This window comes from Coregonus clupeaformis, chromosome 31, assembly GCF_020615455.1.
Source record: "Coregonus clupeaformis isolate EN_2021a chromosome 31, ASM2061545v1, whole genome shotgun sequence".
NCBI classification, from domain to species: Eukaryota; Metazoa; Chordata; class Actinopteri; order Salmoniformes; family Salmonidae; genus Coregonus; species Coregonus clupeaformis.
Genome location: NC_059222.1, coordinates 10,433,320 through 10,453,405, shown reverse-complemented (window position 1 = coordinate 10,453,405; position 20,086 = coordinate 10,433,320). Strand labels below are relative to the sequence as shown.

Here is a 20,086-nt window from a genome sequence, read left to right as displayed (position 1 = left end):
CGATACACCCATATGCTAGCCCCATTAGCCCTATTTGTTACCCATAGACTCTAGTTCCTTTGCCAAAACACCTCAGCCCTGTTAGTTGCCTATCTTAGCCCTGATACCCAGTTGTCAAGGTATTCCAAGTCACCAACATTTACCTATATCCAGCTATCCCCTGCACACATAGCTACTGTAAACAGCATTACATAGCTTTCTACCTTACGAAATATAGCTTCAAAGGTTGTTGGACCGCAGCTTTTAGCACTACCAAGGGACTCGTGACTCGACTTGGGACTTGAGTATAAAGGACTCGGAATTAGACTTGAATGCTAGGCACTCGGGACTCAACTTGAGGTTTAGTGACTTGACTACATCACTGCCAGAAAGGATATGAAGGGGCTATAGACGTCCATTTAGACCCATTACCTGAATGAGCCTGGTACAGCTTTACATCCTATAACTCATATACACCAGATAAATTCATGGGCATAAAGCTTGATACTCATATAAAGCAGGTCTACCCCAGTGTCCAAGCCTGAACATTCATACAAACCATGCATGTATACACCTGCACTTCAGCCCTAATATACCCATAAGAACCAGGTTAACACCTGTGTGCTGTGGCCATGTCCAATACTCTAATTGAAACAGGTCTGCCCATGTAACTATTTAGCAAACATCAATCAGGTCTACCTGACACTGAACAAAGCTATTGACATCAACTATGTGTTATGTTATTACACTACAGGTAGTTGAGTTTAGGGATCTATACATCGCCAATTCCTCCTGAAATAACCAAATTAAACGGTTTACAGTAAATATTGCTGATTTAAGCATATGTTAAGGATAATTTACATTTGACATTTTTAGTCATTTAGCAGATGCTCTTATCCAGAGCGACTTACAGTTAGTGAGTGCCTACATTATTTTTTAATTAATTAATTTTTTACATATCTTGCACTACATTTACATTTTAGTCATTTAGCAGACGCTCTTATCCAGAGCGACTTACAGGAGCAATTAGGGTTAAGTGCCTTGCTTAAGGGCACATCGACAGATTTTTCACCTAGTCGGCTCGGGGATTAGAACCAGCGACCTTTTCGGTTACTGGCACAACGCTCTTACCCACTAAGCTACCTGCCGCCCCGCACTACTCATCTCATATGTATATACTGTATTCTATAATATTCTTCTGTATCTTAGTCCATGCCGCTCTGTCATTGCTTGTCCATACAGTGGCGAAAACAAGTATTTAGTCAGCCACCAATTGTGCAAGTTCTCCCACTTAAAAAGCAGGGGGACACGTCTGGCACTGCAGGATTTGAGTCCCTGGCGGCGTAGTGTGTTACTGATGGTAGGCTTTGTTACTTTGGTCCCAGCTCTCTGCAGGTCATTCACTAGGTCCCCCTGTGTGGTTCTGGGATTTTTGCTCACCGTTCTTGTGATCATTTTGACCCCACGGGGTGAGATCTTGCGTGGAGCCCCAAATCGAGGGAGATTATCAGTGGTCTTGTATGTCTTCCATTTCCTAATAATTGCTCCCACAGTTGATTTCTTCAAACCAAGCTGCTTACCTATTGCAGATTCAGTCTTCCCAGCCTGGTGCACGTCTATAACTTTTGTAGGTGACCAAATACTTATTTTCCACCATAATCTGCAAATAAATTCATTAAAAATCCTACAATGTGATTTTTTCCCCTAATTTTGTCTGTCATAGTTGACGTGTACCTATGATGAAAATTACAGGCCTCTCTCATCTTTTTAAGTGGGAGAACTTGCACAATTGGTGGCTGACTAAATACTTTTTTCCCCCACTGTATATGTATATATTCTTAAATTCCATTCCTTACTAGATTTGTGTGTATTGGGTATATGTTGTGAAATTGTTAGATATTACTTGTTAGATATTTATGCACTGTCGGCGCTAGAAGCATAAGCATTTCGCTACACCCGCAATAACATCTGCTAAACACGTGTATGTGACAAATAAAATTTGATTTGAAACCACGGCCGGCAAAACTCTCCCCTAACCTGTATGACGCTGGGCCAATTGTGCGCCGCCTCACCTCAGGTGTAAACCTTTTGGAACAAAAATGCTAGGTGTTAGCTTTTCTCATTAGAAAACGTCACAATAAGCCACCTGGCTACAAGTCACTTTTTTAAATGATTTTTTCCCGATTTCCATTTATTACTGGTTTTTCAACTTCTAACGGAAGGAAGATTAATCAAAGTCTGAATCCCATGTCATCATCAGATCCCTCTTTCTCTTCTGCAGCAGACCCAGCTGCAGCAGCATCAGCCACAGCACCACCTGCTGACACAGAGGCCAATTTAGAGAGACCAGAGTTCATGACTTCAACTCATTGACAACCTTGTCTAGGTGCTCATCTTCGGCCTCGATTTCTACACTCCCCAAAATGGTCTTGATATCCTTGGAGGGGCTGGTGTTACCACCGAGCACAGCCAGGAGGTAAGCGGACACGTAACGCATTTTTAAGTCCAAACAGATACTAAACGTCTGTCACGCTGAATTTTCCGGAAGGTATCCAGTGTAGTGATAGGCTTTATCGCAATGCTACATCATATCGGCCAAATTTCTGCCTACTTAAATGGCAATAGCGCAGACGCACATGAAAACATGAAATTACACAGGGAATTTATAGAACATCACTCAGATGCACAAAAACAATATAACATTCAAAATGGGTGAATCTTTACTTTAAGGTAGATAGACTTTATTCATTAATTTACATAATCTATACAGTTCAAGAAGTGGACAAATGTGGATCTTATTTCCTTATTCACAATCAAGATCCACATAAAAATAGCAACAACTATACATATTGAGGGTTGGTGTGATGACAACATTATTATTCCTCAGAAGAACAATGGCGAAATGGGGATAATGACTGTTTCAGTCTGTTTGTTTTGAATGGACAGATGGGCTTTTCTTTTGCCTTTTAAAATCACAGGTGAAAAACTGTTGGAAGGGTTTAGATCTCGTCAACAAAGGGCGTCTTGACGAGGTTTCCACTGGAAGCCATGGACTTCTTGCCCGACACAAACTTATTTGCAGCCTGAGAGAAGAAGGAAAACACATCTAAGCACAAAAACAAACAAACTATGAAACACTCCAAATATACTGTGCACGTCCAGAGTGATCTGCAGCAAAGACAGTAATATAGAAATATATTAACTTCCGCTCAAATTTTAACTTAGTGACCAATTGACATCAATGCATGACTAAGTGAAAATGTAACTTCAGTGGAAGTTAATATTCACCCCAAACTGAATAAACTTACGTTGGCGACATCCGTTGCTGAGACTGAGTCGATCTTCTGTGCGACGGCCTCGGGGGAGTGGTAGGCCCCTCCGGACAGAGCTTGTGAACCCAGGGCGTCTAACAAGCCCTCTGAGCTCTCCAACGACATCAGGTACTCAGCCTTCAGCTGGGTCCTACAGGGGTAAAGAAACAGACAAAACTTAAGTCAACATGTTCAAATTCTTTTCTCGATTATATCTATTCAAATTCTATACTGAAGTATATACAGTACCAGTCAAAAGTTTGGACACACCTACTCATTCAAGGGTTTTTCTTTATTTTTACTATTTTCTACATTGTAAAATAATAATGAAAACATCAAAACTATGAAATAACACATATGGAATCATGTAGGAACCAAAAAAGTGTTAAACAAATCAAAATATATTTTATATTTGAGATTCTTCAAAGTAGCCACCCTTTGCCTTGATGACAGCTTTGCACACTCTTGGCATTCTCTCAACCAGCTTCACCTGGAATGCTTTTCCAACAGTCTTGAAGGAGTTCCCACACATGTTGAGCACTTGTTGGCTGCTTTTCCTTCACTCTGTGGTCAAACTCATCCAAAACCATTTCAATTGGGTTGAGGTCGGGTGATTATGGAGGCCAGGTAATCTGATGCAGCACTCCATCACTCTCCTTGGTCAAATAGCCCTTACACAGCCTGGAGGTGTGTTAGGTCATTGTCCTGTTGAAAACAAATGATAGTCCCACTAAGTGCAAACCAGATGGGATGGCATATCGCTGCAGAATGCTGTGGTAGCCATGCTGGTTAAGTGTGCCTTGAATTCTAAATAAATCACAGACAGTGTTACCAGCAAAGCACCCCCACACCATCACACCACCTCCTCCATGCTTCACGGTGGGAACCACACATGCGGAGATCATCCGTTCACCTACTCTGCGTCTCACAAGGACACGGTGGTTGTAACCAAAAATCTCAAATTTGGACTCATCAGGCCAAAGGACAGATTTCCACTGGTCTAATGTCCATTGCTTGTGTTTCTTGGCCCAAGCAAGTCTCTTCTTATTATTGCTGTCCTTTAGTAGTGGTTTCTTTGCAGCAATTTGACCACGAAGGCCTTTTCCAGATTGACTGACCTTCACGTCTTAAAGTAATGATGGACTGTTGTTTCTCTTTGCTTTTTTGAGCTGTTCTTGCCATAATATGGACTTGGTCTTTTACCAAATAGGGCTATCTTCTGTATACCATCCCTACCTTGTTACAACACTGATTGGCTCAAATGCACTAAGAAGGAAAGAAATTCCATAAATTAACTTTTAACAAGGCACAACTGTTAATTGAAATCAATTCCAGGTGAGTACCTCATGACGTTGGGTGAGAGAATGCCAAGAGTGTGCAAAGCTGTCATCAAGGCAAAGGATGGCTACTTTGAAGAATCTCAAATATAAAATATATTTTGATTTGTTTTCCCACCGTAAAGCATGGAGGAGGTGGTGTTGTGCTTTGCTGGTGACACTGTCTGTGATTTATTTACAATTCAAGGCACACTTAATCAGCATGGCTACCACAGCATTCTTCAGCGATACATCATCCCATCTGGTTTGGGCTTAGTGGGACTATCGTTTGTTTTTCAACAGGACAATGACCCAACACACCTCCAGGCTGTGTAAGGGCTATTTTACCAAGAAGGTGAGTGATGGAGTGCTGCATCAGATGACCTGGCCTCCACAATCACCCGACTTCAACCAAATTGAGATGGTTTAGGATGAGTTGGACCGCAGAGTGAAGGAAAAGCAGCCAACAAGTGGTCAGCATGTGGGAACTCCTTCAAGACTGTTGGAAAAGCATTCCAGGTGAAGCTGGTTGAGAGAATGCCAAGAGTGTGCAAAGCAGTCGTCAAGGCAAAGGGTGGCTACTTTGAAGAATCTCAAATATAAAATATATTTTGATTTCTTTAACACTTTTTTGGTTCCTACATGATTCCATATGTGTCATTTAAAAATTGTCATAGTAAAAATAAAGAAAAACCCTGGAATGAGTCTGTGTGTCCAAACTTTTGTGCCTTAGACCGCTGCGCCACTCGGGAGGCCTATACTCAAGTTTCTAAGTCTGTGTGTATGTTAGCTTACTTGGCGCGGGTCAGATCAGCTTCTGAGACCCCCCCTGCAACAGCATTCACCTGGCCAATAGCTGCCTTGATCACCTGGAGAGAGGAGGACAGGGATAGGTCAATCAATTAATCAATGGGAGGTCAAAGATAATCTTCATTATGCTCTTTCCTCATCCTAAATGAATGATCTTACATTACATTCTACGTAAAAGCAACTATCACTCACAGGGTTCATAGGACTACTCAGCAACTGCTTCAGAAAGCAGTTTGAATTAAGCTTTATTAATTCTTATAAAATGTACCTTATTAGAAAGCAGTGGAAATTTAAGAGACATCATACTCACGTCACCAGCTGCTGCAGACTGGGAGATAGTGTAGACTCCAAACAGGCCTGAGTCAGAGTAGTTGACATTGAAAGCAGAGGCCTAAAAGGAGGGGACACCAGAGGAGAATGACATTAGTTTGACAAGTAACTCTAACACAACAATATTACATTTTGCATGACACAATACAATATCTATTCTGCACAAAACACTTCTATCCAAAGATTCCTCCATATATTGCATTCCCATCCTGTATAAAGGCCAGCTATGAAAACAAACACAATCCGATCTGGTGATTATGTCACTCACATCGAAGGGGTCTCCAGTAGCCTTAGCGACACCCTGGATGAGTTTGGAGGTGGAGTTGGAGCCTCTCTTGATGTGTGGCCCCGCCCCCAGGACGTGCTGTAGTACAGAGAAGGCCATGACCTCGTCTGTGCCAACCGCCGCCCCCTCAGACACCACCGCAGAGTGCACCAGGCTGGACCCATTCTGCACCCGCACCTCGCCTAGAGAGAGAGAGAGAGAGAGAGAGAGAGAGAGAGAGAGACGCAGGGAGAGAAAGAGAGAGAGGGGAGAGAGAAAGGCGGCGAGAAACTATTAGAATTTAGGGAATTTTCCATGCCAGAGGAAAATTAGGTTTCATGCTCTTCTAGCAGATACAGTGGTCATCTCAGCCCCTCTGGAATAAGAGTCTTACCGCCTCGGTACTGAGCCTTTGTCCCAGCAGTGCCCATCCCACTGCGGATGTTGAGGAACTGCTCTCCCACCTGCTTCAGAAGACCGTGGTCCACACCTGAACACATAGAATGCATGTGAGAATACAATAATATATATACATTTTTTATCCCCTTAACACACAGCTACCTGGATCAAGTAATTTGATTAAAAAATGGTTTTATTATATATACACGTTTAACACTTACCAAGCCCAACCAGAGCCATTCTTGCACTTGTGAAATTGTTCTGGATAAAACTGTGCATCTGGAGAGGCAAACATCAGAGGGTTAGTCAAAAACTCAACCGTAATGCTGTACTTCGTGAAGTAGAGCATGCTGGGTTGTGCATCAGGAGAGGAAGATGAACGTCCATAGCATTAGTCCAAACTCAATGATAGTGCAGGGACCAGGATGTTGAGTGTCTTACATGGTCAGCGTCGACTTGGCCAACCATGTAGTCTGGGCAGTAGAGGGAGTTGGACAGCGTGTTCTTGTAAGCAGCTCCATGTAGACCCTCAATCACACCTGAGGAAAAGAACCGCAAGGCACTTCAGCCGCAGTGTGATGACAATTTGCAATCTTTTGACATTTAGCATAATGTAATCTAGAGCCGTTAACAGAAAGTATATTCAAATAAAGAAACTGAAACAACCACATAACTGTGTGTGTGTGCTAACCCATTTGGGGGGTCTGTGCAGCCAGGGCCTTGTCCATCTTGACCCTGGGGGTGAGGTCAGACACCTCCCACGGCCTGAACTCTGGGGCTGTGGTCACATTGATCAGGTACTCCATCACTGTGTCACTGCATTAGACAACACACAGAAATTAGAATAACGATGATTTATTCACCATATAGTTTAGATCTATGTTTGTGTACACATATGTATACGTGAGGCAAGCAACACTTACATGTGGTCTCTGAGACAGTCAACCGAGTAGATCATGTTCTCTCTGGACGACGTCACGCTGCACAGAAAATACACACACACAGATACACTAATGACCAAAAGTATGTGGACACCTGCTCGTCGAACATCTCATCCCAAAATCATTGGCATTAATATGAAGTTGGTCCCCCCTTTGCTGCTATAACAGCCTCCACTCTTCTGGGAAGGCTTTCCACTAAATGATGGAACATTGCTGCGGGACTTGCTTCCATTCAGCCACAAGAGCATTAGTGAGGTCGGGCGCTGATATTGGGTGATTAGGCCTGGCTCGCAGTCGGTGTTCCAATTCATCCCAAAGGTGTTCGATAGGGTTGAGGTCAGGGCTCTGTACAGGCCAGTCTAGTTCTTCCACACAGACCTCATCAAACCATTTCTGTATGAATCTCGCTTTGTGCAAGAGGCATTGTCATGCTGAAACAGGAAAGGGCCTTCCCCAAACTGTTGCCACAAAGTTGGAAGCACAGAATCGTCTAGAATGTCATTGTATGCTGTAGCGTTAAGATTTCCCTTCACTAGAACTAAGGGGTCTAGCCCGAACCATGAAAAACAGCCCCAGATCATTATTCCTCCTCCACCAAACTTTACAGTTGGCACTATGCATTGGGGCAGTTAGCATTCTCCTGGCATCCGCCAAAGTCAGATTTGTCCGTCGGACTGCCAGATGGTGAAGCGTGATTCATCACTCCAGAGAACGCGTTTCCACTGACGCTTGGCATTGTGCATGGTGATCTTAGACTTGTGTGCGGCCACGGAAACCCATTTCATGAAGCTCCCGACGAACAGTTATTGTGCTTACGTTGCTTCCAGAGGAAGTTTGGAACTCGGTAGTGAGTGTTGCAATCGAGGACAGACGGTTATTTGCGCGCTGCTCGCTTCAGCACTCGGCGGTTGTTGCTCCTAGACGTTTACACTTACAGTTGACCAGGGCAGCACTAGCAGGACAGACATTTTACGAACTGACTTGTTGGAAAGGTGGCATCCTATGACGGTGCCACGTTGAAAGTCACTGAGCTCTTCAGTAAGACCATTCTACTGCCAATGTTTGTCTGTGGAGATTGCATGGCGGTGTGCTCGATTTTATACAACTGTCAGCAACGGGTGTGGCTGAAATATCAGAATCCACTAATTTGAAGGGATGTCCACATACTTTTGTATATATAGTGTAAGTATGTCATCCATGGCAGTGGTAATCAGTCAGAAAATATGCTAAAGTATTCTCTGGTACTTTTGTATACTTTTTAGCCAGTAGTTGTGAAAGTAGCACTCACGAGCCAAAAGTCACATACATATTGTTCTCTCTCTCTCTGCCGTGTCCATGGAGACGTCTGGCCCGTCCTGCAACCTCATTGGATAATGCTGGGCAGGCCTCTTGCTAGCTGTCACTCAAATGCAAGGGGCTGAAGATCATTAGCTAGAACTCAACTTGCTAGAGGGCTGGTTCACTTGGGGGGAAATGTAGGGAAAATGGCATGGCACAGCTTCAAGAAAACAGCCACTTTCAAACTAGGGATTTCGTGGCTAATTGAGGTAAGACAGTAATTCTTCTCAGATGATGCATACATGAACTACACATTGACACACCCAGCCCAAAGCTGGAGGCTTAAAAAAAAAAAGACTGTTAGTTGCCAAAGTAACATGTCTTTAAGTATCCCAAACAATAGATATGTGTAGTCCTTTTTATGTTTGTATGAGGATGTACACTAATTCACAGACACTGACCCTAGACTGCCTCCAACTGCCTCTACACCACGACAGATCCTGAAGGCTGAAGCACCTTTGGTAGTCTGGAAAAGAGCAGCAGAGATTGGGATTAACCACATTACAAATTCCTAAACAGTATTGAGTACATTGAATAATCACTCAAGCTCCTGGATACATCATGCTGATGGAGGTTTAATGAACCAGAACCAGGCGTACCAGGTTGGCAGCCAGACGGAGCAGGTGGGTGACTCCCTGGTTCTCCGGGGACTCATAGCGACAGCCAGCTTTCACAAACACACCAATCCTGGAAGCCGGGGAGTAGTTGTCCAACGAGGCTATCACCAGACCGCTGGGCAGTTTAGTCACCTGGAAGATAAATATCAGTTAGCATCACACCCACAGTGCCTTCAGGAAGTATTCATACCCCTTAACTTATTCCACAATTTCCTGTGTTACAGCTTGAATAATAAAATAACATCAGTGTATATTTGGCCTTGTGTTTGTGTTATTTGGCCTTGTGTTTTAGGTTATTGTCCTGCTAAAAGGTGAATTTGTCTCCCAGTGTCTGTTGGAAAGCAGACTGAACCATGCTTTCCTCTATGATTTTGCCTGTGCTTAGCTCTATTCTGTTTATTTCTATCCTAAAAAACTCTCTAGTCCTTGCCGATGACAAGCATACCCATAACATGATGCAGCCACCACCACGCTTGAAAATATGAACAGTGGTACTCAGTGATGTGTTGGATTAATTTCTTATTGCAAACAGGATGCATGTTTTGGAATATTTTTATTCTGTACAGGCTTCCTTCTTTTCACTCTGTAATTTAGGTTAGTATTGTGGAGTAACTACAATGTTGATCCATCCTCAGTTTTCTCCTATAAACAGCTATTAAACTAACTGTTTTAAAGTCACCATTGGCCTCATGGTGATCGGTTTCCTTCCTCTCCGGCAACTGAGTTAGGAAGGATGCCTGTATCTTTGTAGTGACTGGGTGTATTGATACACCATCCAAAGTGTAATTAATAACTTCACCCTGCTCAAAAGGGATATTCAATGTCTGCTTTTGAATTTTCTACCCATCTACCAATAGGTGCTCTTCTTTGCGAGGCATTGTTAAACCTCCCTGGTCTTTGTGTTTTAAATTCACTGCTCGACTGAGGGACCTTACAGATAATTGTATGTGTGGGGTACAGAGATGAAGTTGTGGCGAAATCCTGCACGTTCACCGTGCACTGCCACTTTAAGAGTGCATCAGCTGTCAGGAAGGAGGAAGTAAAATGGCTCGTCCGTCTCTGTGTGAGAGATCTCGGTTGGTGCAGCAGTTTTGACGGTGTGTGCAACTCTTTGTTTGTTTTCGGCGTGCTTAGTTTGTAAAGTTAAGTCAAGTGTTACCGCTCTACTACGTGTTTGGAACCTGTGGGGATTGCTCGTCATTGATTTACTGGGTTACTGGCAACATTGTTGCAAAGCTTTAACCAACAAACCAACAGGTGTATCAACTAAGACCATAGCCCTCTGCCCCTCTCTCTCTCGCTTTTTCTGTGTTCAGTGCGGTTGGGAACTGTAAATGCACTGGTATTGACAATTGTGTTAAAGGGAGTGTGCGTTTGAGTATAGTGATTATATTTTTATTCTCTTTTTGGAGCTGTTTGATTGATTTATTGTCTATTGGCCTAAGAGACGTTGGGGCCATTTAAATAAATGTTTTGTTTTGAACTACACCTACACACACACACACACTCTCCCATTAATGTACCCAACTCCCTTTTCACTCTGTGTAAGGAATACAGATATTTGCAAATCATCTAATGATAACTGGGTTCGTTATTGTCTGGTGCCTCTATGAAATTGCCTCCGAGTTGTTCTATTAATGATTATTGTATGAGGTATTATTGGTTGGGTTCCCTCTGTGCTGTGACTTGTGGTCATATGGTGTGTCTTATCCTTTCTCTCAACTGGCTATCTGGAAAACAGGCTACACTCTAGGCAGTCTGTTCTGCTGATGTGTGTGTCTGGTAGCGGTACTCTCTATCCTGCCTATTAATGCACACAGAGTGAGTCCATGCAACTGAAGTGGCTTGTTAAGCAAATGTTTACTCCTGAACTTATTTAGGTTTGCCATAACAAAGGGGTTGAATACTTATTGACTCAAGACATTTCAGCTTTTCATTTTTTATTAATTTGTAAAAATGTCTAAAAATATAATTCCACTTTGACATTATGGAGTAGTGTGTGTCTGCCAGTGACACATCTCAATTTAATCAATTTTAAATTCAGGCTGTAACACAACAACATTTGGAAAAAGTCAAGGGGTGTGAATACTTTCCGAAGGCACTGTACATGGTGTGTTTTATGCAGTTAAGATATCACAAAATGTTAACAGAGCAGTGTAACACATCTTAGCTCTAGCTTCTGTTATAGCATGTTCACATAAAAAGGCAACAAATGGGTGGAAAGCAAAAGCATCAAATTACAAATATGAAATGCCTTTTTGCTAGTTTTACTTGAACTATTACAAATGTAATCAGCGTGACATTTCACTGGGAGTTTGTAGCAGTACACAGAGATATTCTGTGGTATACTAAAAGCAGACCAATATCTCAAAGGACAAAAGGCCCATGTAAACACACTTTGGTTAGAGTAGGACAGATGACAGAATCTACACCCCCTAAATCGCTCCATCAGACCACCACATACATGGACATCCTGGTATGAGAGGGCAGCCCCTGTGGAGAATTTGAGGCCTGACAGAGGCCGAGTCAAGGGCTGGGCCTGGTTTCCCGATAGTGATGGAATTTAGGCTTGAGTGTTTTAACAATGCATCTTTCCTATAACAGCCAAAGATATAACTTGCGTTTCCCAAAACACCACGCCAAGAGAACAGTCGCAAAGTGAGTCATTGGTGCGTGTTTCGATACTGATAGGGTCGAAAGGGAGCGCTGCTCTCGGATCAGCTTTCTCCATTCAAATCTTACCTTAACATTATAATTATTTCAAAATACTGATGACGGATCAGCTCCTATACTAGGCCTACCACCTACGGCTGCAAATATTGAGGCAGCTTATTCTAATGCTTGACCAATAAAAATGCTCTAAATCACAGATTTGTCACATCATTGTGCACGTTAGGCTACACATCATGGAATATATTGAGACAAATTACAGACAGTAGCGCACAAGTACCAAAATATAACTCGATTGAACATGAAATGTAGCCTATTTTAATATGATTTAATGCATTCATCTCAATTTTCATTTGAAGCATATTTTTATATGTTGCTTGTTTGTATAAATTGCAAAGACATTGGAAACGTTGTATTTGTAGTCAACTTTGTTCTGAAGTTATCAGCGGTCAGAGAGAGACTGATAAACCATGTGATTCTACGTTTAGCTGAGATCTTCTGTCTCTTTTGTGCATGAAGTGAAGCGGGAGGGCAGAAAAATAATCTAATTACGCACTCAGCTGTTCTTAATAACGATGGTTTTGGGAAACAGCTCAGAGATTTAACGATGCTCCTTCAAAGGTTCTAATGATGAACTTTGCCTTAAGACCCTTTTGGGAAACCGGGCCCTGGTCTGTTCGGGAGGCCGCATAGAAACGTCTCTGTGAGGAAAGAGAAACATGTCAACACCCACTGACCTGCACATCCTGAGGCTGAAACGCTGCAACATCCAACTTACGGGCAGCCTGGGCTGCGTAAAGCCTAGTCTGTAATAGAGAAAAGATACAAGGTGACTTAATATCCTACTAGGGTTTTATGGTGGGTCTGGACTCTGGATAGAGAGAGCCAATTAGATGATTGAGAATCAGAGACAGAATTATGGTTGAATACTGGCTGGACCTTATGGTGGCACAGTGGTACAATATTCAAATGTTTAATAAAAAGGCACATTCCGTAGGTTCTGTTTCCATTCAACAGTGCAGCCCTGTCACTCATTTGTTTTGGTTTTGGAGGACTGTGGAGGAGGGTCATGGCAAGTGCAAAATCAAAGAATAGGTATATTCATCATGTTGGACCAGGATGAAGCTTGAGCCGGGATAAACTTGGCTGTAAGGGGGAAATTAGCTTCCTAGAAAGTCTGCCTCCAGTTCAACCCATTCATAGACGCCAACTACCTTTAGCGCCTATTGACGATAGTATCTTCTGGCCGGGGGAATTTTGTTAAGAGTCCCGACGCTCATTCTGAACGTTAAAACACATCGCTTACAGTACTGTTTTGGAAACATAAGGAACGTATCAGCGAGAAATAATTTTCAAAAAACTAAAGGTTAAATTACTACACACCTTTAAAGGGTTAGGGTAAGTGTTCAAGTGTTCCCACACGGCCATATCTCCATGTTACAGCGCTTGTTTACGGAAGACATACTGAAGACAGAGTACCACAGTATGAGTCATAATACCCATAAAACCTAGTGGTCAAACAAGGAAATGGTTCCAATCGTTTTTCCACCATTCATTTTTCCCATAGGGGATTTTGGAAACTTAAAATAAGGGCACGTTTTGATAACCGTGTAAATCTCTCTAGGGCAAGGTGACTTTTATCAATATATTTGCCTGTATTTACCCCCCCAAAATGAAATGATAGCTGCAAATGTGGCTATCATAAAGAACTACAAATGCAATCATGATCTGGACGAGGCTGCCGAATCGAGGCAAAGGTAAGAATCTCTGGATTAACTAATGTTAGCCAGTGGTGGAAAAAGTACCCAATTGTCATACTTAAGAAAAAGTAAAGATACCTTAATAGAAAATGACAAGTAAAAGTGAAAGTCACCCAGTAAAATCCTACTTGAGTAAAAGTCAAAGTATTTGGTTTTAAATATACTTAAGTATCAAAAAGTAAAAATCATTTCAAATTCCTTATATTAAGCAAACCAGACGGCACCATTTTCTTATTTACGGCTAGCCAGGGGCACACTCCAACACTCAGACATCAACATCATTTACAAACGAAGCATGTGTTTAGTGAGTCCGCCAGATCAGAGGCAGTAGGGATGACCAGGGATGTTCTCTTGATAAGTGTGTGAATTAGACCATTTTCCTGTCCTGCTAAGCATTCAAAATGTAACGAGTACTTTTGGGTGTCAGGGACAATGTATGGAGTAGAAAGTACATAATTTTCTTTAGGAATGTAGTGAAGTAAAAGTAAAAGTTGTCAAATATAAATAGTAAAGTACAGATACCCCCCAAAAACCTGCTTAAGTAGTACTTTCAAGTATTTTTACTTAAGTACCTTACACCACTGATGTTAGCTAAATGTAGTAATGAATAAATTGGCTTTAAATTGACAATTCTTTGAACTGTCTTGTGCAAGTTTTAAATTGACACAATACTTGTTAGCAAAGGTGTCAGCTAGAGATGAAGTGCAGGAGCTTGCAGGGATTTGTAGTCTTGCACGATGTCTACTTTGATGATTAGCATTTTTTAATCTGAGAGTAAATAGAGCCGAATATATTGATAAAAGTCACCTTGTACGAGAGACATTTACACGGTTATCAAAACTTCCCGCCAGGGTAAGCCTACACGAAACACAGTCCTTATTTGAAGTGTTTCTAAAATTCCCATTGGGAAAAATGAATGGTGGAAAAACGATTAGATCAATTTCCCTGTTTGACCACTAGGTTTTATGGGTATCATGACACCTCCACTGTGGGGCTCTATTGGTGGCCACCTGTACTAATTAGCTATCTAGCATGATCTGAACACCTGTGTGTAAGCATAACTGGGGAGGAAGTGTAGTTCGTCAACTGGAGGCACATACAGTGTATGGATCTGTGCAAAACTGCTACAGAAAGTATATATTTTTTAAATTTGAAATATGATCTATCGTTGATATGAAAGATAAGCGGCATATCAGCACGTTTCGCAAGTGATGATTATTGATGTTTTTAACATGCTGACCACACTGCTCGCATGCGATGCAAAATAAATGTACACATACATGTTATTCAATCATTGCACCCACACTGCTCACGTGCATCAACGAGCATCTGCATAGCCAGGCACTAAAATAGAACGCCTCTCCCATCTCCTCATTGGTTTTTAAGAGCATATACCCACTTGGGTGATTGAAAGATTAACTGAGGTCCACACTCCAGTCAGTGGTGGTGATGCACCTAAATTGGTTGCCAACCGCCATATAAAGTCCAAAGAAGAAGAACCCTGGAGGAGAGATTACTACAAACAAACTCGGTTTACCCTCTTATCTGTGGATTAATTGTCAGAATAGAGGATGTTGTGCATTTCAGGCAAAATAACAACCCAATGTATATATCCCAGGACAAAATAGCTAGCAACAGCAAGCTAGCTAGCTAAATTGCCATAAATGTTTAATGCTTTTCGACCTGTCCCCAAATTAATATAGTTGCTTCAGAGTTTGTTTTGATATTTCAACCTGCATGTCCTGATTGCGTCTGGTGTGGGTGGACAAAATCAACATGCGCGCGGTCTGTGCAGAATGTAAAAGTTAAAACACAGCATCGGAATTTTAGTTCACGCGCAGCCAAATGTGGGTCGAAGCTAATTGCTGAAATCCCAATGGATAAGAAGGGGTTTTCGAGCGCTACCTCCAGTTGAATTTAGCTGATATCACAGCTATAGAGTGGCCTACATATAGGGGTATTATGTAACCCAGTTACTGTATGTGAGAGCGTGACAGCAAAGTTTACTAATGTATTAGCTAGCTAGGAAACTTGATATGCATGATGAGAATGTTACGGTATTCATTGATATTGGAACTTTTTAAAACATATCAAAAGTTGTAACCAACATTACCAGTCAACTGAATGTAACGTTATGTCCTGATGAATTGACACGTGTGTGTGCCAGCTACTTTAGACAGGTGGTGAGCCCTATAACTACCCTGGGTGAGACTGATAAACAACTGAACTGTTATCCTCTGCATCAGAGTTTCCCAAAAGGATCAAATCTTGATGATTTTTTGAATAAACTGAGTAGTGCTAGGACAAAAACTAAAATGTGCACCCCTTGGGGTCCCGAGGACCGAGATTGGGAAACCCATCTCTGCATGATCATGATCTTTTGATTGGACAGACCCCGAGGGAAGAATTTGACAACACTTTGACAGCAGGGAAAGAGTAGATGTCTTGTAGGTGTACAGATACAATTTGTGGAATATTTTTACGTAACGTTACATTAACCTCCACATTTTTCGACCCACTATCAAACGTTTAGGCTGGGTTTATCATCATCGTGTTAACGTTTGCTAGCCACCTAGTGACATCACACAATTTGTAGCGCGAGCGCTATTCTCGCCAACCAAGCCCTACAATCTACTACCGGATATCAAAAACGTCTCATGAATAATCAACTATTCAGACTTATGAAAATGGCAAAGGAGTTCTTACCGATAACTGACTGGAAGATACATTAGAGATAATATAAGGCAAGTATTGGAAACAATAGAACACTATGGAAAATATGGGAAACCAGGCCTGCTATTCATAGCAGACTTCGAAAAGGCATTTGATAAAGTTCGACTGGGGTTTATATATAAATGCCTGGAGCATTTCAATTTTGGAGAATCTCTTATAAAATGGGTCAAAATCATGTATAGTAACCCTAGGTGTAAAATAGTAAATAATGGCTATTTCTCAGAAAGTTTTAAACTGTCAAGAGGAGTGAAACAAGGTTGTCCACTATCGGCATATCTATTTATTGTGGCCATCGAGATGTTAGCTATTAAAATCAGATCCAATAATAATATCAGAGGATTAGAAATACAGGGCTTAAAAACAAAGGTGTCATTGTACGCTGATGATTCATGTTCTTTTAAATCCACAACTAGAATCCCTCCACAGCCTCATAGAGGATCTAGATACATTTTCTAACCTCTCTGGATTACAACCAAATTATGACAAATGTACTATATTACGTATTGGATCACAAAAAAATACAATTTTTACATTACCATGTAGTTTACCAATAAAATGGTCTGATGGTGATGTGGATATACTCTGAATACATATCCCAAAGGAAATAAATGATCTCACTTCAATACATTTTAATAGAAAGTTAGCAAAAATAGATAAGATCTTACTACCATGGAAAGGAAAATACCTGTCAATTTGTGGAAAAATCACCCTGATTAACTCTTTAGTATTATCCCAGGTATTAACCTATTTGCTTATGGTCTTGCCTACGCCTAGCGAACAGTTTTTAAAATTATATTAGAAAAAAATATTCAATTTTATTTGGAACGGCAAGCCAGACAAAATTAAAAGGGCAAATTTATATAATGAATATGAATTCGGAGGACAGAAATTATTAAATATTAAAGCATTAGACCTATCACTAAAAGCTTCAGTCATACAAAAGTTATACTTAAATCTGAACTGGTTCTCAAGCAAATTAGTAAGATTGTCTCACCCAATGTTCAAGAAAGGCCTTTTTCCCTTTATTCAGATTACAACAACTCATTTGCAGTTATTTGAAAAGGAAATCATCTCCCAAATATCACTATTTCTAAAACAAGCCATAGAAAGTTGGTTGCAATTTCAATTTAATCCTCCAGAAACGACGGAACAAATAATGCAACAAATATTGTGGTTAAATTCAAATATACTAATTGACAAAAAAACTTTATTTTTTGACAGAATGTTTAAAAAAGGTATAATCTTCGTAAATGATATCATCGGTAGGACTGGTGGAGTTATGTCGCACATGCAGCTAACAAAAACATATGGAAATGTCCTGAACAGCTAATCATGGCTACCCGGACTATTTGCACTGCCCCCCCACCCCATCCTTTTTACGCTGCTGCTACTCTGTTAAGTATTTATGCATAGTCACTTTAACTCTACCCACATGTACATATTACCTCAACTACCTCAACTAGCCGGTGCCCCCGCACATTGACTCTGCACCGTTACCCCCCTGTATATATAGCCTCCCTACTGTCACTTTATTTTACTTCTGCTCTTTGTTTTTCTCAACACTTTTTTTTTTTGTTGTTGTTTTATTCTTACTTTTTTTGTTTAAAATAAACGCACTGTTGGTTAAGGGCTGTAAGTAAGCATTTCACTGTAATGTCTGCACTTGTTGTATTCGGCGCATGTGACCAATAAAATTTGATTTGATTTGATTTGATTCTACCCAAAATTACAACCAAATAATTGCAGCCTTACCGCAAAAGTGGAAGAGGAAAGTGGAAGGGGGAGAAAGTAAGGAATTTGTCTGTCGGCCTTGCATTAAAGAACATAATTGGTTAAGGAAAACTGTGATAAATAAAAAAGTATATCAGTTTCACTTAAGGACCAAACGATTGACAGCCGTCCCATATAGATTGCAAAATAGTTGGGAAGAGATCTTTGACATACCGATCCCATGGCATAGTGTTTATGAACTGACACGCAAAACGACACCGGATTCAAAAATTAGAATCTTTCAATTTAAATTATTATATAAAATTCTTGCTACCAATAGAATGTTATTTATATGGGGGGATACAATCTTCCCAGCTCTGCAGATTTTGCTGTGAAGAGACAAAATCATTAGATCATTTGTTTTGGTTCTGTCCATTTGTAGCTTGTTTTTGGACACAGGTCCAGGAATGGCTAAAGGATTGCAATATTTACCTGGAGCTAACCTTGCAGATAGCATTACTGGGTGATCTGAAAAGTCATAGTCAATCAATCAATAATATAATAATACTTTTAGCAAAAATGTTTATTTTTAATTCACAATCTGTAGAAGCAATGAGAATAGAAAGGTTCAGAACTTTTGTAAAACATCACAGTTGAAATATATATGGCAAATAGAAATCCTATATGGATGGTGTTAAGAGATAGATGGGAGGTATTGAATAGAGTTGAAGGATGGGACTAATAACAAATAACAACAAATAATAACAAAGATAGCTAATAATGTAAGCATACTGTGTCCATAATAAGTATATAGGTTGTATGTTGGGAGCTTTTGGGAAAGAGCACAGTTAGAAAGATATGGCATATAGAAGCAAAACGGATGGACATCATGAAAATGATCGGAGAGGTTGAGAGTAGAAGAAGTTCAGGAGCAAAAAAAAAATATATATATATAATAGAATTATTGTAAAAATAACTCTGTCCATAAAGTGTAGATAGTAAGTATAGGCCGGAAGTAGAGGCCTGGGCATTGTTGTTCACTGATTTACTCCAAGTAGGGAAAGGATGGCGGGGTTGAAAAGTAATAAAGGGGAGTATATATAAAAAACATGGGGGATTGGAAGTGATGCAGACAATTACATTGATAGAAGATACAATCTATCTGCAATATTAAGCTGATCCACCCCCCCAAAAAACACCTGAACTGTTATCCTCTGCATCAGAGTTTCCCAAACGGATCAAATCTTGATGATTATTTGAATAAACTGAGTAGTGTTAGGACAAAAACTAAAATGTGCACCCCTTGGGGTCCCGAGGACCGAGATTGGGAAACCCATCTCTGCATGATCATGATCTTTTGATTGGACAGACCGCGAGGGAAGAATTTGACAACACTTTGACAGCGGGGAAAGAGTAGATGTCTTGTAGGTGTACAGCTACAATTTGTGGAATATTTTTACGTAACGTTACATTAACCTCCACATTTTTCGACCCACTATCAAACGTTTAGGCTGGGTTTATCATCATCGTGTTAACGTTTGCTAGCCACCTAGTGACATCACACAATTTGTAGCGCGAGCGCTATTCTCTCCAACCAAGCCCTACAATCTACTACCGGATATCAAAAACGTCTCATGAATAATCAACTATTCAGACTTATGAAAATGGCAAAGGAGTTCTTACCGATAACTGACTTATTCCGCGAATCCCCTTCATCTCCCCTCTATCCTTAAACCAGGACAATGAAACAATATGGCTGACACGGGAATGTCCTACCCATAATTCCTAGCGCACAACATTCTTCCTCGGGGGTTTAAAACGTGCACGAACAAGTGTATTTTCCACCACTGTTTTAAATGTGTTAAACAACTTTTTATCTATCCTGCAGGATTCTACAAATATTGCCC

At 40.9% G+C, this 20,086-nt stretch overlaps 1 protein-coding gene across 1 annotated transcript; it reads right to left on the bottom strand.

Moving 5' to 3' along the window:
• Positions 1–2,692: 2,692 nt before the first annotated feature.
• LOC121547541 (cytochrome b-c1 complex subunit 2, mitochondrial) lies at positions 2,693–19,969 on the bottom strand. The gene is made up of 14 exons (XM_041858876.1): positions 19,863–19,969; positions 12,714–12,782; positions 9,289–9,438; positions 9,091–9,155; positions 7,334–7,390; positions 7,102–7,226; positions 6,852–6,949; positions 6,632–6,689; positions 6,406–6,501; positions 6,015–6,214; positions 5,727–5,807; positions 5,402–5,475; positions 3,288–3,441; positions 2,693–3,062 (listed from the first exon to the last, which is right to left on the bottom strand). Exons 1-14 carry the CDS (start codon positions 19,893–19,895, stop codon positions 2,979–2,981), a joined length of 1,344 nt encoding a protein of 447 aa, XP_041714810.1. The 5' UTR covers positions 19,896–19,969; the 3' UTR covers positions 2,693–2,978.
• Between the last annotated feature and the right edge of the window lie 117 nt (positions 19,970–20,086).

Excerpts from the sequence above, each read along its gene's own strand:
- LOC121547541 (XM_041858876.1), bottom strand. The coding sequence starts at position 19,895 with ATGAAGGGGATTCGCGGAATAAGTCAGTTATCG. Across the intron at positions 5,808-6,014 it reads CTACTGGAGACCCCTTCGAT|GCCTCTGCTTTCAATGTCAA; the intron begins GTGAGTGACATA and ends CCCTCCTTTTAG. Across the intron at positions 5,476-5,726 it reads AGTCTGCAGCAGCTGGTGAC|GTGATCAAGGCAGCTATTGG; the intron begins GTGAGTATGATG and ends TCCTCTCTCCAG.